Source organism: Poeciliopsis prolifica, unplaced genomic scaffold (assembly GCF_027474105.1).
Source record: "Poeciliopsis prolifica strain line A6 unplaced genomic scaffold, Auburn_PproV2 SCAFFOLD024, whole genome shotgun sequence".
NCBI lineage: Eukaryota > Metazoa > Chordata > Actinopteri > Cyprinodontiformes > Poeciliidae > Poeciliopsis > Poeciliopsis prolifica.
This window is the reverse complement of record NW_026562399.1, coordinates 4,474,604-4,490,991: the sequence shown is the minus strand read 5'-3', so window position 1 is coordinate 4,490,991 and position 16,388 is coordinate 4,474,604. Positions and strand designations below refer to the sequence as shown.

Genomic DNA, 16,388 nt, shown 5'->3' with positions numbered 1-16,388 from the left:
AAATATTAAGTCACACGGTCAGGTCATTTACTCAGAACTCTGGGAACCTTTTTACCAGTTACTTGTTTACTCTTCAGTAATTTATTAAATACTGGTATTTCAATATATTTGTAACAGTTCATAAATAAATAAATATAGAATGTACACTTCCTGGCTTTTACATATTTTAAATATCATTAATGCTGATTTCTGAACATCTCTTATGCACACTTTGTAATTTTTTGAATTAACTTTTTAAGTTGCATATTCCATTAGATTGGAAGTCTTTATTTTATAAACAGTATTTATGCTGAATTTTTGCCCTTGCTGTTCAATGTGTAATGTTTATTACGTTTTTGTATATTTTAATATTCCTATCTTTGTCTGAATTCACATGCTTTGATTTCCTGTCACCTTTGCTGCTGTTGCATTTGAAACAATAAAGCACATTTCTATTCTATTGTAAACATGTAGTAGTTCTCTTTGTAACCACAAGGGGGCAGTGCAAGTTGTCTATAACCATGAAGATTTGACTTTTAACTGTAAATCTCAGCAGGACTGATGGGAGTTGGATTTGCTGCCACAACAGAAGGGGTGGTAATGATTAAAGGAAAATATATGAAGCAGAACTAGAGATGTCTGATATTCTATTTATCATTCTTTTTCCTGAATCCAATCCATTCATGGTAACTGTTTGTGATGAAATCGGGTTAAGGTTGTGTGTTTTGCAGTGTACATCATAACGGTGTTATTATGGTTGTTGATTTTAACTTGCAGGAGTAGCAAACAAGCAAAAATGCTCCAATTAATTGGAATTTTAAAATGCAGAGTGGCATTTGAGTGTGACATGTTTAAAATTAATGTAACTGAATTTTTAGAAAAAGTCCAGTTTTATATCTTTTGTTGCTTTGTGCGGAGCAGAAAGTGTAGAATGTGCATAAAATTCCTCTTAGGGACCCTGTGGTGGAGTCAGGGCCCTGAGGAGCTGCTCAGTTCGCATGCTGCTTGGGCCGGCTCTGGATGAAATCCATGAGAAAACAATGATGGAGAGGATGTATCCTTTTTAACTGGTTTCATATGTAGAAACTCCTTCCTGATATTACATGATCCAATATGTGACAGCTGCTTTCTGCTCAACACCAAAACAAACTCAAAGCTAAATATTACCAGCTAAACCAGCTGAATCAAACCCTGTGCGACAGCTTTACGGGTATACCAGAAACAGAAATATAAAGGTTCCTGGTCAGAAATGGCAACTAATGCTTTAAAATTTTGAATGCGTCAAAATCTAGAAAATTAATTGATCAAACCTAATATGTCAAAATCCAGATCCTGTTATTCAAGTCTCATATATCAATCAATACAGTCCATTTGTACAGAACATTTGAGCAACAATGTAGTTCAAAGTGCTCTAAATCATAAAAACACAAAAATAAAAAAGTTATAAAAACATCATGGAGTCGATAATAGAGAAACTGGTCAAAAAAGCCTCACATTTGGACAGGTTCCAGCATCAAAATCTTAAATAAACATCACAATGTTAGTCAGTTTTCCATTTATTATGGCTGAAAAGCAACTCTGGGTTTTTAGCCCTGATTTAATCAGCAAACTTCTCACCCTGCTGCTTGTTTGTGGTTTTATTTGTTTCTTATTTAAGTCTTAGAAAAGGATTTGGACGAAGTTTATAGGTGTCTATAAACTATAAACTTTGTGTGTTCTCAACATGTTAACATGTTCAGGACATGTTAACACTTATCATTGAAAAACGAAACAAATTTGTGTGCATTTTTTTCCTAAAGAGAGAGCAAAGATCATAATTTGAACGCAAATCAAAACAAAATTATTTTTGAGGTACAGCGGAAGAAACCACAATGCAAAAAAAAAAAAAAAAACGAAAGGTTAGTTATGGTCAATATTATCGATATTTTTGGCTCAATACCAGAGTCTAGTAGAATCTGCCCAAGCTGCATTTATACACAGATGGTCACATTTTCTGTGAGTAATGTTGAGTAAATAGAGTCTGTGAACAGACAGATGTCCACTGGAGTCGAGTTTTGACGGCAGGTATAAACTCGATGGAATAAAACAAATATTAGCTTTACTCTGTTCGCAGTTATGCAACAAGATTATCGCTCCCTAATAGTTTCTTGCAGTCGGTTTAAGCACTTGAGATTCAATAAAACATTTGATAAGAAATTTTTTTTATCTGATGCTTTAAATGCCAACATCCGGATCTTCTTTTAATTACAGCATCATCAAACGTCTTTGATTGGTTCAAGAACAAAGTGGTAATTCTCTACCCTATGAACAGTTCTCATTGTTCTCCATAGTGTTAAAATGAATAAAGAGCAGTCACAGAAACAGGAGAATCTCTGTGTGTTTTTTTTTTCATAAGTACATATCTTTATATTACCATTTAGCAGCAGGAACTACAAGGAGCAGCTCTAGATAAGAGCAATAAAACTGGCAGATAACAACTGGAATTTTCTATTTGATACGTCCTTAAGATTCGTTATTGCCACCAACGAGACGGAGTCGCGTTTCCTCAGAAACTAAACCACCGCAGACATTTTGTCTTTCAGTCAGGGGTCATTAGTGGAGGAAGACTCCATCAACATGCAATAAGCAGCAGATCAATGTGGCTCTGCCATGTTTGAATGCTGCGGTTTGAACTGAGATACTTTCATCAAACGTCGGAGCGATCGCTGTGGTGAGAGCATCAGCTTTCTGTCAAGAACACAAATCATCTGAACAAACAACAAGCCAATATTCTAAAAGCGCCAAAGACTTCCTCTTTATATCCACATCTTCACAGTTATCGAAGAAATATGAAGTTTGCACTTCCTGTTTACCTGCAAGTATCGTTTCCATGACGAAAATCTGACTCCAGATGTTTTTCCAAGACTAGATGTGAGGCAGAAACTAAACAGACCTGGTTTCAGACTTAGACAACAGAACCACATCATCTGCAAACAGAACAGGTGAAACCCAGAGGTTCCCCAGCCAGACACCCTCGTCTCCATAGCTACGCCTTAAAGGGCCAGTATCATGTAAAATCGACTTTTTTGATCTTTCCACCCTGTTTTACTGTTTTTCTGTCATCATCAACAAGTTGCAGTGTTACTTTGATTCTTTCGTGCATGTTTAGTAAATCCCTTAATCTCCATGGCAACCAAGCCACATCTTGAAGACGCAGCTCCTCCCCCAATAAGCTCCTTCAGACTAGCCAGCAGCAATTAGCAAACACCTGGAGGAACTGCTGAGCTCATCATGGGAACTTCTCACTAATGTCAAAAAACAGAATGTAAAAATTGTATTAATTGCATTAAAAACACATATGAATAAGTTTGTTCACATGATAACATGATAGGATCCCGGAGCAACATTCCGCTCCGGGATCCTCATCCTGCTTCCTGTTGTCTTCTTTGTTATTTTCCGTCAGTTGTAGCATTCAATTGTTGATCATGTGACTCATTTTCCTTTAATTGCCAAATTAAGGGAATTTATTTTGAAAATGTTAAATTGTGGCCTTACAGAGTCAATAGAAATGCAGCTGCAGTTGATTGTTGAAGTGGACAAAATAATCGTACCGGAGTTTGCTCATAAAAAAAAAAAAGGTGAAGATTCAAAGTCCGAGTAAGAAGACAGTGATAACTGATCTGAAGAAATAGTAAAACTACTTATTGCAGGAATTAAACAATTTATTTTTAAAAATAAATTGTTTATTTAAATAAATAAACAATTTATTTAAGGTTGCAACACGGAAGCAAAATGGGATCAAATAAAAAGATATGAAATTGCGAAAAGGCGCCAGACCCACAAAACACCAAATTGCTACCAGATAAAAATGCAATGAAGTAAGGAAAAATAAACAGAAGCCTGACAAACAAGATGACCTAACTACCAGTTGTCCTGATTTAATCACTCTGCATGTCCAGTCCACACAGAGTTCTTATAAAATCTCTGTTTTTCTTACCAAAATCTCAGCTTCACCTTCGGTCAGACACACAAAACAAAGAAGTTCTTTAAGCGTGGACAGAGTGAATAAACAGAGCTCAGTTTCCCTCTCTCACTATGGTCTGTCTGATGTTTAACCAACGCTAAACGGAGGGTTTTATTGACTTTAAAGGAGCACAGACCTTGGGGACTGTCTGAATCCAGTTATTTTAATTCTAATACTCAAATACCAGCATGACAAAAGGAAGTCTTATTGGAAGTTGAGATGTTTTTCTTGACGTTTGGGAAAATGCTGCAGGTAACCGGAGTTTAACTCTTCATGGCACCAATTTACGACTAGAAATAAACCTGTAAACCTCAAGGATGACACTAGTTTTTCCATGTGAGACTCCCACATCACCACTCTGCCACTCCCACTTTCCTGCTCATGTCATTCAGGCCACCTGAAGAACGTCGTGGTTTAATTACAGGCAATGCTGTGTGAACAAAGTCTCTGTGACAGGCCAGGTCTCACAGAGATCAAAAGTCGTTTTATGACCATTCCGGTACGACTGACAAGATAGAAAAAGTTATGAGTTTGTATGACGTAAAGACCAAAAGAGAATCGAAAAACATTGTTGACATCTGAGAAATTAGTTAATTCATTCAGTGAATATGGGAAACTAGTAAAACAGTCTGTTGGCAACATCAGAGGCTCTATGACCAACAAGTTACTGAATAGATCAGGGAACACAGGAAATAGTCATTAATGAACAGACTAAACATATAGAAACTCAAAAACTAAATTTTTAGAACATTATTTGTCTAATTTTGATGTTAAGCTGTAGCTAACCCTCCTGTAAAAGCAAAACCCCGCCAGTCCAGGAAACTCTGGAGGGCTACTGTCGGACATTCTGACCTGATTAGGAAACTTTGAAACTACTCCCATCAATTAACCTTTACACGTATATTTAGCTTCCTGTAAGGAAATGATGATTCATTCGGCTTTCCACTAGTCAAGGTCGAGTCCTTACACACCTGAACAATTGACAGGCAACGCAAAAAAAACCCCAGCTGTTCACTGGTGGATTTCATGCAAACTAACAAAATAAATATATTTTGCAAATTCTGGCCTCTCAGTGGTACCTCAAGGACTCAACATGTCTTGGTCACAATGCTGCTTCAGGAAGTATGGGGTGCTGTTTGTACAATAACAGTCATATTCTCACCATGCTAAATAGTTAGCTTGCTAACCAGGGCTGCTATTTGTAAAGTTACCCAGTCAAAAATTAGTAACAAGAATTTTGGTTATTTCATCTGTCAAAATGTGGGTTTATTAAATATTTATTTAACAAGTTAAATATTTAGTTGCTTAGGTAAATATCTAGCTTCAAGCTGAATATTTATCTAACATGTTAAATATTTAACTGGCAACCCAAATATTTTGTTTGGAGCTGTGATATTTATAAATGCATGAATAATATGGTGAAAATATGACTTTGAAACGTCAACCCTCCTTTTGACAGGTTAAATAATCCAGATTACTGTTTGTCTATTTTTGACTGTGTTACGTTTTGTTTTCATTCTCTGCAGCGTTTCTGTTGGCAGTAAAATCAGGGGCTGAGGTCTTGACAGAGTTGAATTCTCTGAAACTGAATATTTTTCTCAGAGTTTTTGAAGAATTATTCCTCTTTTTTATTTCCACTGTCTCTTGCTGAGTGATTATTAAAGGTTATTTGCTACAGTTTGTCAGTTTTATTCTGATACATGTCTGATAAATGACTTTCTCCAGCGGCCCAAACCATAATTCAACACAGTAACTAGGTCACTAGTATTTTTATCATGGGTGAAAATAAATCCACTATTAGCTTTCAAATCCTGGTTGGCTGTAACTGAAATTCACAAAGACTTTTAACAAAGTTAGAACTTCACAAAATTGGTTATCAGTTAACTCGGCTTCAAAATGAGAGCAGTTTAAGATGCATTAGCTAGTTAGAGTTTGTTAGAGTTAGAGTTGGCCAATGTATCTTGAGATCAGCTAACTTACTGGCTTCAGCGACTAACCGCTGATGGAGCACATTGGCTAAAACAAAAACACATAGAATCAACAATCAAAACATGACGTTAAGTCAAGAGCCTTAAAGAAAGTCAGTGTTTCAGCTGTTTTACAGTTTTCTGAAAGTTTGCTCCAGATTTGCATAGAAGGTTGATACAACAACAGCAGATCTTGGTAAAGTGTTGATAAAATATTCTGATTAAAGTTTATACAGTTAAAAGTAAACTTAGCTAACCAACCTCAAAGCTAACCTGGCTAACAGTTGAGTCGAACAGAAGCTAACTGCTGACTTGAGTAATGGTAACTTGGGGTATTGCTAACTTGCTAATGCTAATGTCAAGTAAATCAAACTTAGCTCAAAGCTAAATTAATCAAAGGTCTACTTTTACTACAATTTGTTTTGCATAAAAATAATGTGGCTAAAAGTGAAGAGCAAAATAAATGTAGCTGTTAGCAGGCAATCCATCAGAAAGGTAAAAACTTGAAGTTGGTTGTTTCTAAAAATGGCTAACTGTTCTGACCACTAGGTTCAAATCAATCAAAATTATTCATTAGACAAACAGAGACTGCAATAATGCTGGGTTCACACGCTGCCTTTTAGGAACACTGTGGTGAAAACTCAGATTTATTGTTCTTTAGTCAGCACACGTTGTGCCAAACAGGTGGAAATATTCATTTTTAATCAACCAGTAAACTCAGCCAGGGCCGGCCCAAGCCTTTTGGGGCCCCAAGCAGATTGTCAATATGGAAATGTTTTGTCTATTTGAAATAGCATTTAGTTTGTATTATTCAATATTATTTTAAATACATATATAGATATAATTCATATGTAATTCTTCAGAGATTGACTTTTGCAACCGTTCAGTTTTGGTTGTGTGACGTTTATTCTCAGACATCGACAAGCCTTGGACTCATTTCTGTGAACTGCCAGAAGCTGTTTCTGTGGCAGGTTGGTAACCAGGGTGGGAATGAAACTGGGGTTAAGATGTTTTTCATATAGCAGAGTGTAAACGAGATGCTGCTGTGCTATGGCGACCAAGTGTTTTCAGATACAGTCTGCTGGACAGCAAGCTGAGCAAACAGAGCAAACTAACCAGGCTTTATCAGCCTGTTGCCTTAGTTTTCACTGTTTTCAGCCGACAGCTCAAACAAGGCCGAAGAAACCAGGCGGTGAGTACAAATTAGTGAAAAAATATGCAGCTGCGTCTTTGATTTTAGATGGAAAACCGGCTCTCCAAGCAGCCGGAAGCATAAATTATTGGTTTTGTTAAAGCAGAAAAGAAAAAGATTGTTGTTTAAACCAAGAAAGTTTTACATTTTTATTGACTTACCGGCGTTTTCCCACCTATGTTCAGCAGTCGTTTTATTTACTTACCATAATAACCAAATAAAGTAGATAAACATTATGAGCGACGTGTAAGGTTAGATGCAGAAATGACACCCAGATGGGAGGGCTAAAAATGATAACAAGGCCATTAAGAGATAAATATCCTGCACAAGGGAAGACAGTCGTCACAGACAGCCTCTCTGGTGAGTAGCTCACATCTCCTCCCCGGGTTTTACTGCAAAGAAAAAGATTTCTACATGTCAGGTCAACATTGTTGATTTTGGGTCAAATATCTGCTAAAGTTGTGATATTTATTTTTTATCAAAAAAGTATTAACGTTTGTTTTTCTGACAAAAACATTTCGAACCACACATATTGTACCTTTTTTTTTCTTGGAAATGTTTAATAAATGATCTGTACAGATGTTAATCGATTCTTTTATGTTCGTAATTCTGTTTTTCCAGCAGCAGCAGCAGCAGCAGCAGCAGCAAAAAACTGAAAATAAAACAACGCCAGAACTCTGGAAAAATGTTCAGAAATGTTCTTGTCGTGGCTCTTTGCCTCCTCGCCACAGGTAAAAACTACCAAAACTTTTTATTTTCACATTTAGTAGAAGTTGGTTTCAAGATTCCTGTTTTTTATGTATCTATATGTATTTATAATCACATTTATAGCTTTTCTTCTTCTTCTGTTTTTTTTTTTGGTATTCTGGTAGCCAAGGAACAACGTTTCATTGTAAAAATTTTTGTTGTGTCTTTGTCCAACGACAAAAAAGTATGTTAAAGTAAAGCAGGAAGCAATAAACTGAAAAGAAAATGAGGAAATATCTGACATTGAACGGCAGAAACAAATATTTCAGCCTTTATATTAATTTATGAGTTGTCTGAAGCGTAAATGAGGTCGCGTCTGAGCGTTTCTGCCATGTGGCCAAAGGTGATGATTGAAGTAGGCCATAAATGACGTAGACATTGGTTAGGAAAAGGGTTGGTCACGGCTCTTTTCTTATCACCAGAATGGTGATTTACACCTTACTTTGGAGATGATGAAATATTAATATTATTGTGTAACAAAGAGGATTTTCATGATTTAGCTTTAAGGGTTTTCTTTTTGATACAGTAAATCTGTGTGGAACATCAACAATCAACCCACCTGCTACAGCTCCTACGTCATCACTAGCATCACAAAGCACCTCAGACAGTAACACTGGAGCTTCAACTGGTCCATCAGCCTCAACCCCAAGTGGTGCAGCGTCCACAGCCGACCACACTGGTGACACTGCTGCACCGACCACAGTCAAACAAACTGGTGACACTGCTGCACCGACCACAGTCCACCCCTCGTCGGGACCGGCCTCGTCCGGGCTGTCCGGAGGGGCGATAGCCGGCATCACCATCGGCACCATCGCCGGAGCCGGCTTACTGGGTGAGCATAATGGATAAACACACAGACGGTTACGCAACGCCATCGCGGTTTCCACCACATCAGTCTGTCAACCATTAACCAGGAAGGAGAGCGGTTTCCTCTGCTTTACTGGTCACCAGCCCTTTGAATAAATACAAATGCTGCTGTTCAAAGGCTAACTCAACCAAATTTACTTAGAGAAAGAGAAACTAATCCTTACCTGGACAAAAAGTTCAAAATTAAATCCAAGTTAGAGACTGTAATCTCATTTAATGAGATAGAATATTACTGAAATGTCCATTTGTGGCAGAAAGTCATGGCATCCAAAGCTTCATAAATAGTTCTGCAACCCTTCCTGTTGATAGATATAAGTCACTTAAAGCCCACTTCATGCTGTCAGACAGGCTCTATTTAGTCAGGTTCTTTCATTCCAGAGACCTGCACAACGGTCTTTCAGGGTTAGATCAGGGGATAAAACGGACGAATAGAGAAAATCTCAGACATTTTCTTGATAAAACTTGAGATTTTTTCTCGCAAATTTAACATTTTCAAGAGTTTTAAAAATAATAATTTTTCTGAAACTAATGGAAAAGTTTTTTGTGGCACATTTTCGACTCCTTAAACTTAGAAAATCCCAAGTTTCCCTGAAATTTTCAGAGATTAATCCAACAAGTTCTGAGTTCTTCCTGTTCTTTTCTGATCTACTGGGGTGATAAAGTATTTTCCTTTTTCCCCAGGCGGCGGCATCTACGGTCTGCTGAAATACACTAACAAAATCTGAGAACAATCCCCCCCATCAAGGACTTGAACGTTGAAACATCGCACAATCCGGATGGGATTGTTTCCTATGACCCGATCCGGCTAGCGGGTCGGGGAGGAGGCGGGCTTTTCTCAAAGAATCTGAACTAAATCCAGTCACTGGAAGCTTCATGGCCCAACAGGAATGAATCCATCATAGTTTCCTGACTGCACTTCTTTTAGTCAGACATTAATTTTGATGATGATTTTAATGTAACAGCAAATGCATGGAGTATATATTGGTTTCTCTGGGATAAATGTGTCGGCCAGAAGGTTTTGTTGTCATTTATGAAAATATGTGAAAAATTGTAATTAAGATTATAAATAATTGATGATATTTAAGGCAATGAAAAGCCATCTTGGCGTATTTACAGCCTCATGAGAGACTTGCTCACTTTCACTCTTTCAGCTTTAATAAAAAACGGTTTTAGTTTTTTTTGGCATCTAGAAATAGAAATGTTACAAACATTTATGACCATCCAGACAGGGCTTCACTTCAGAGGTTTTATGTATATTTCAAAACATAAAGTTGGTTTATTTTCATTTAATAAATAAAGAAAATCAGACAGTTGATCTTTCTCCTTTGTCTTCTTTTTGCCTCCTGCCTGAAATCTTCATGCTAGTGTTAGCTTTTCAGCTCATTTTATAAGTTAGCATACTGAATGGAGTAACTTGGTGTTAGCAAACATGCTAGCAATAGTCAACATGCTGGTAAAAGCATCCTAGCATTAGTTCATTTTAGATTATGCATTGTTATTTCCATTCTGAACCAAGTCATGGTACCATTTGCTAACATGCTACTGTTAGCCTTTTAGTTACAATTAGCTTTTTAGTGTGTATATTGTATTAGACAGGGTATGGCAGTGTTTGTCAACCTGCTGATGGTAGCCCAAATATTGATGCTAACATTTTAGCTAACATTACCAGCAAGCTAAATTTAACCTAAAATATAAAACTGGTAGAAATATTTAAAGTTTTTGTTTTTCCACACTTGTTAGTTTCATGGCCAACATCTTAGTGCTAGCATTTTCAACCAGCAAGATCTTTTAAAGCTAATTTTAGCTCCAAAAAAATGTTAGCATCCTAGAAGAAAAATGTTACTTGTTCTGAACAAGTAACATCAATACCAACATAGATACCAACAGCATAATGTTAGCGTTTTAGCTAACATTTACAGTTCATTATTTTAGTTTTCTTATGAGCACACTAGATGGAGAAAGTTAATGTGATGAAACATGGTAGTTAGAACATCAGCTAGCAAAGTTTTAACTAGCACTGTTCTTACAGAATTGTGTCAGATACAACTCAATAGAGTTAATGAGATTGTTCAGAAGATGACCCGACAGTTTAGTTTCATCAGCAGTGCTATGTTTTTACACTCTTCATTGCGGTTCTGCATTGATATACGTTTGACGCCCAATTTAATCTCATAATTTTTAAATAATTTATTACATTTCGGAAAGTTTTTTTTCCCTTTTTCTAACTTAAAATGTCTAGGAAATTTTTGACTCAAAACTTCAGCTTACTGCTTGAATTTTTGCAGGAAACAACCCAAAGTGGCAAAAACTTTCACTGAAGGTGTTCTCTGTCTTCTCTGAGGGAACATACGCCAAAATCATCAAATGATGATTCATAGTAAAAAAAAAAAATATTTTACCATCTCAACAATAAACTAAGTATGTAATACTTTAAATAAAATACTCTGATTAGTTGCTGGAAAGTTCCTTTTGGATTTTAGGGTCAAAGTTCAGGTGTTATTTGAGCTTTTAAGATGCTAATCAGATGTAAAAGAATGCCTTATTGCCACGGTAGAAACATCTGGACCAGTCAGATCTCTAATGGATGATAGAGCTGGATTATTAAGGAAGAATCTTAAATTATCATCTGGATATAAAAGGGAACCAATGGAAGATAAAATAGAGGAGAAATATAATCTCTGTTTTTAGGCTTTTAGCTTTTTGGACTTCCTGGAAATCCCAGAAACCTGTTTATTCTTTATCACAGGCTACAGAGGCTCTTTTTCAGAAGTTCTGGTCAAAAAACAATAACTTCTGTCTTGTCAGAAATAAAAAACAGAAAGTTCAGCGTGAAATGTTAACCAAGGCTCAAACCGGGTCGATACTGGAATATAAAATGGGCCAAAATTCTCCCACAACGATGGAAGAGACAGATAAAGTCATATAGAACGTGAGGCCGGCTGTGAAGACTGAATCATGGGGTGTGTTTTGTTTTATGACCTTTTAAATTAATCTTTCCTTCAAAAATGATCAAAGTGTTGAATCTGCGGTGTGTTTGAACATTTAGGGTAAGTTTTAACCACCTGGATGTGATTTAAATGGGAACAGGCTGGAGTTTGTTCACATTACTACATATAAATGTAAAGAAAATAACCATTCTCCTTCATGTTATCATTTACTGATGTTGGCTGTGACACCAGAACAGGTCAAAGTTCAGATGCGGGTAATGTAAAGTACTTCCTTGAATGTGTATATTTATTAATACTTTATAGCTTAATGAGGTAGGATAGTTACACACCTATGGAAAATTACACAACAACATGTGTCAAAACTGGTGACATCATGGGGTGAAAGGTCAGTCCTAGGAACAAGCAGGCCCAATTCTATCAAAAAATAGAATATTTTTGGTCTGAAACTAAATATTTAGCTCAGAGCTCAATATTTAACTCTGAACTAAATATCCAGGTTGCTAACTAAATACTTTGAAGCTAAATATTTCAATATTTACTTACAAACTAAATAATTTCAAGTATTTAGTTTGTGTTTTATTGTTTGCAATTTTCTTATGGTGAGATAGTTGAAAATTGTCCACCACAGTTTTATTTAAAATTAATTAAATATTTCAATATTTAGACTGAATCTAAATATTTAGTTGAAGTTGTAACATTCCTGATTTTGACAGGCTCAATGATCCAAATTAGTGCTGCTAATTTTGGACTGTATCTTCACAAATGGCACCTATTAAACCTCAATAATTACGCACCGGTGAAAAGTCTTATTTTGTTATGTAGTTTGGTTCAAAAAGAGAAACTTGTCCAAATTTGTAGCTCAGATAGAGCAGCGTCACAGTTTAGTTCTGCTCATTCTCACAGTTCTGACACACAGCAAATAAAAACCTGATATTCAGTTTCTCGGAAAATCAGAAAATTGGTAAGATTTTGAAACAAAACTCAGTTCACAGCAGTTTTGGAGTTTCTTTGGAGTAACTTAGATCGTTATCATGATTAATCTGATGTTACCCAAGACTCGCGTCCTTATCCGGGTTTATTGAACCGTTACGGCAGATGAACACAAATGTCATCGTCCTGAACTCAGAGGAGAAAAGGGAAATCATAAATAAAAGGACAGCGCCAACACTTCCCTCACAGAACAAAGATTATTGATTAACTTTATTAAATAAATCTGTTTCTGCTCAGCAGACAGAAGCTTTCTGTAGCGGCTGTTTTATTAGTGAGACATCATATTTGATCAGTAAATAGTGTAATCATTTCATTAAAAAACAAACAGTCAGGTTTAATTTTCAGGAAATAGGTGTAAAATAGATAAAATGTGGTCCAAACCGTGGTTTTACAGCAGTACTGCTCCGCCTTCATGGGAAGGTAATAAAAAAAAAAAAAGAAGCTCATATAAGCTGAATATCTACTGGTTTTACGGGAAATAAACACATCCACATCCCCTCAGGTGAGCTGCTCTCCTCTCCAAAGTCACTTTCTGTAAGTAGTTCCTACATTTTTCAGGTTTTTCTCTGGTTATTCCTTCAGAGTTCACATTAAACACCAAACAGCTGAGGATCCATCTTTGTTTTCTCCTTAAAATTTAACCAGATTTTATAATTTCTGATCGATGTCGAGTGGGAAAATGTCTGTAACCTGGTTTCTTAAATTTGTGTTTTGGTGTTTTTCTCTTTCAGGACTAAACTCCGACATTCTGGGTTTTGAGTCTCAGTTTCTCCAAGATGATGCAGAATAATCTGTGTGTGGCGGCACTTTGCCTCCTGAGTGCAGGTAAAAGAAACACTGAATTTTCAATAAAATCTATAAATAGTGTCATATTATCACTTTGAAGCGTCTAAATTTGAACCTGAAATGAAACAGTAGCATGCTCTGAAAAAAACATTTCAAAATAATGTTGATTTAAATGTTTCAAAACCTTCAAGTTGAGTTTTTTTTTAAAGCAGCAGTGCGTCTCCGTTTTATCAGCCGTCCTTGTGATTCACTGGGTTGATGATTATTTAAATCAGATGGAAGAGGAAGCAAACAAATTTACAGGAAGACAATTCAGTCAATAAAATGTACTATTAACTTTTTAACACCTCGGTTAAGAAGTCTGCTGTGACCCAGAAACTTGTTTAAACTTTCAGCTTCGTTTTAGAACCTCAAGCAAAAAAACTGAAGCAATTATCTTTGGAGCGAAAGAGGAACGATCAGGAGTCGGCACTTCAGTCATAACAGATAGAAACTAGAGATCAGGCTGAAATCTGGGTTTGAACCTTCAGAGTCACATAAAGACGGTTACAAAGTCAGACTTTTATAAGCTGAAGAATAGTTCCAGGATTAAACGACTAAAGATGCAGCGTTAGTGCTGAGGTGTTTGTTTTCAATACTGCAACCGTCTTCAAAAAGTCACACAGTGAGTTCCTTTAAATAGAGAATAAAAACCTGCCTTTGACTAATAACTGGAATATTGATTCATATATTTGATTATTCTTGATGATTCTGATGGTGACATTTGACAAAATGTAAAGCTTGTTGCTTGTTTCTCACTGGTTTGTTTCTTGTTTAATCATGCTGAAGCCCTTTGAACGGCTTTGTTGGTGAAGCATTCTGAACTAATAAACTTGATTTTCCATGTTTTGATTAAAATGATGCAGTAACACTGTGCCGAGCGACGACCACCGAGGCTCCAGTAACTTTAACTGGGTCAACGTCGGCTCCTGGAACACAAACCACTAAACTCAACACAGCTACAGGCATGACACACTCTCCAGCACCAACTGCACCCAATTCAGCCTCAACCGGTCCACAGTCTAGCGCCTCAACTGGTCCACAGACTGGCGCCTCAACCGGTCCACAGACTGGCGCCTCAACTGGCCCACAGTCTAGCGCCTCAACCGGTCCACAGTCTAGCGCCTCAACTGGTCCACAGACTGGCGCCTCAACCGGTCCACAGTCTAGCGCCTCAACTGGTGGACAGTCTAGCACCTCAACTGGTGGACAGACTAGTGCCTCAACTGGTGGACAGACTAGCGCCTCAACTGGTGGACAGACTAGCGCCTCAACTGGTGGACAGACTAGTGCCTCAGCTGGTGGACAGACTAGCGCCTCAACTGGTGGACCCACTGTAGTGCCAACTGGTGGACCCAGTCCTTTGGGACTCTCAGGAGGAGCGATAGCTGGCATCACCATAGGAACGATTGCTGGAGCGGGCTTATTGGGTGAGTGCAGTAAATAAATAACATATTGTCGCTTGTCAACAGGATATATACTGACCAGTTGATGTTGGTGATCTTTTATGGATTCTATTCCTGTGAGACTGAGGTCGAGAAACTCAGTCACTACTGTTTCTGGGACTAGAAACCGCTCCGTGGCCTTAAAATCCAATATGGCTGCCTCATTCTTAAAAACCAAGGAAACCTGCAAAAATAAAAAAATTGCATCACATATTTAACTGCTTCTATCTATTGAGTCAGTCTCAGGAAATATGTTGCTGCAGAAATTTATTAGCTTATTTTGCAGAAAAAAGCCTTTCGTTCCAGCAACTGGACCCAAGACACTTCTAAGGGAATTTCTTATAATAGGTCAAAATTTATAATAATGTATTTAGATTAGCATTAGTGCTTGAAATGTGGTCTTTGTTGTCATATTTATCCTACAAAAAGGCATCAATGAGTAACAGATCAAGTTCTTTTTTAATCAATAATGAAAACAATGTTATCTTCATTTCAGGCGGCGGTATCTACGGTCTGCTGAAGTACACCAACAAAATCTGAGACCAGCACCATTCAAATTATGATTTATTATTTATGTGGTCACTCATTGCACTGTAAAAAATGTCCTACTCCAATGTCACCCGAAACCCTGACCTGGAGGACAAGAGAAGAAGATGCTTCGTCTGAAAAGTTGATTTGAGAAGAAAAAACTTTCCAGGCCAGAAGAAAGCATCGTGCTTTAAATTTTTTTCTAAAATACCCACTTAAAATATGTTGTAAACGGTTACATTGTCAAAGTTTATTTCTCATTAAGTGGTGATTTTTTTTTTTTAAAATGAAACATTTATTGAACCTACCATGATCATTTATTGTGAAAGACAAAGAAAAAAAGAAAAAAAAACTTTTTGTAATCTAAGTTCATCTGATGATCTCATAATTGTTTTTTTTTAATTGAATGATTACAAAAGAGAAGAAACAGAACAACTAAAAACTGATACTGGATCTAAAAAGAAAAGACTTAAAAAACTGGGAGTTCATATCTTGGTAACACTTAATTGACAGGTTGTGAATAAGACTGTCATGACAATGTTATAAACATGTCATAACACCTGTCATGACCATGAATGAATAAGTCTTCATAAATATTTATGACTGCTGTCATAAAGTGTCATTCGGTAAATCATGACACTTTAATACAAAGTTGACATCATTAAAAATGTCTTCATTATGACAACTGGAAATCATGATCTGTCATAAATTTGTTATAAACATATTACTGATCAATCTTTAAAAACAATGTAGCTTTATGTTATTAAAGAAAATTGTTTCCATGTTTGAATATTCCCAAACAGCCAAACAAGCCATAATGGATATTAGCTTAGGCTAATTGCTAATTCACAACAAATGTTTTGTACAGTCATGCATATTATTTACTTTTTTCAGTTT

The 16,388-nt window shown here is 36.6% G+C and overlaps 2 protein-coding genes across 2 annotated transcripts; both read left to right on the top strand.

Annotated features, from left to right (window-relative positions):
- Positions 1-7,123: 7,123 nt before the first annotated feature.
- Positions 7,124-10,068, top strand: LOC129370615 (uncharacterized). Its single transcript, XM_055046710.1, has 4 exons — positions 7,124-7,141; positions 7,763-7,872; positions 8,415-8,720; positions 9,437-10,068. Exons 2-4 carry the CDS (start codon positions 7,827-7,829, stop codon positions 9,478-9,480), a joined length of 396 nt encoding a protein of 131 aa, XP_054902685.1. The 5' UTR covers positions 7,124-7,141; positions 7,763-7,826; the 3' UTR covers positions 9,481-10,068.
- Positions 10,069-13,174: 3,106 nt separating this feature from the next.
- On the top strand, positions 13,175-15,770 carry LOC129370633 (uncharacterized protein DDB_G0284671-like). The gene is made up of 4 exons (XM_055046741.1): positions 13,175-13,227; positions 13,425-13,518; positions 14,385-14,948; positions 15,460-15,770. Exons 2-4 carry the CDS (start codon positions 13,470-13,472, stop codon positions 15,501-15,503), a joined length of 657 nt encoding a protein of 218 aa, XP_054902716.1. The 5' UTR covers positions 13,175-13,227; positions 13,425-13,469; the 3' UTR covers positions 15,504-15,770.
- The last annotated feature ends 618 nt before the right edge of the window (positions 15,771-16,388 follow it).

Excerpts from the sequence above, each read along its gene's own strand:
- LOC129370615 (XM_055046710.1), top strand. The coding sequence starts at position 7,827 with ATGTTCAGAAATGTTCTTGTCGTGGCTCTTTGCCTCCTCGCCACAG. Across the intron at positions 7,873-8,414 it reads TCTTTGCCTCCTCGCCACAG|TAAATCTGTGTGGAACATCA; the intron begins GTAAAAACTACC and ends TTTTTGATACAG. Across the intron at positions 8,721-9,436 it reads CGCCGGAGCCGGCTTACTGG|GCGGCGGCATCTACGGTCTG; the intron begins GTGAGCATAATG and ends CTTTTTCCCCAG.
- LOC129370633 (XM_055046741.1), top strand. The coding sequence starts at position 13,470 with ATGATGCAGAATAATCTGTGTGTGGCGGCACTTTGCCTCCTGAGTGCA. Across the intron at positions 13,519-14,384 it reads ACTTTGCCTCCTGAGTGCAG|TAACACTGTGCCGAGCGACG; the intron begins GTAAAAGAAACA and ends AAAATGATGCAG. Across the intron at positions 14,949-15,459 it reads TGCTGGAGCGGGCTTATTGG|GCGGCGGTATCTACGGTCTG; the intron begins GTGAGTGCAGTA and ends TCTTCATTTCAG.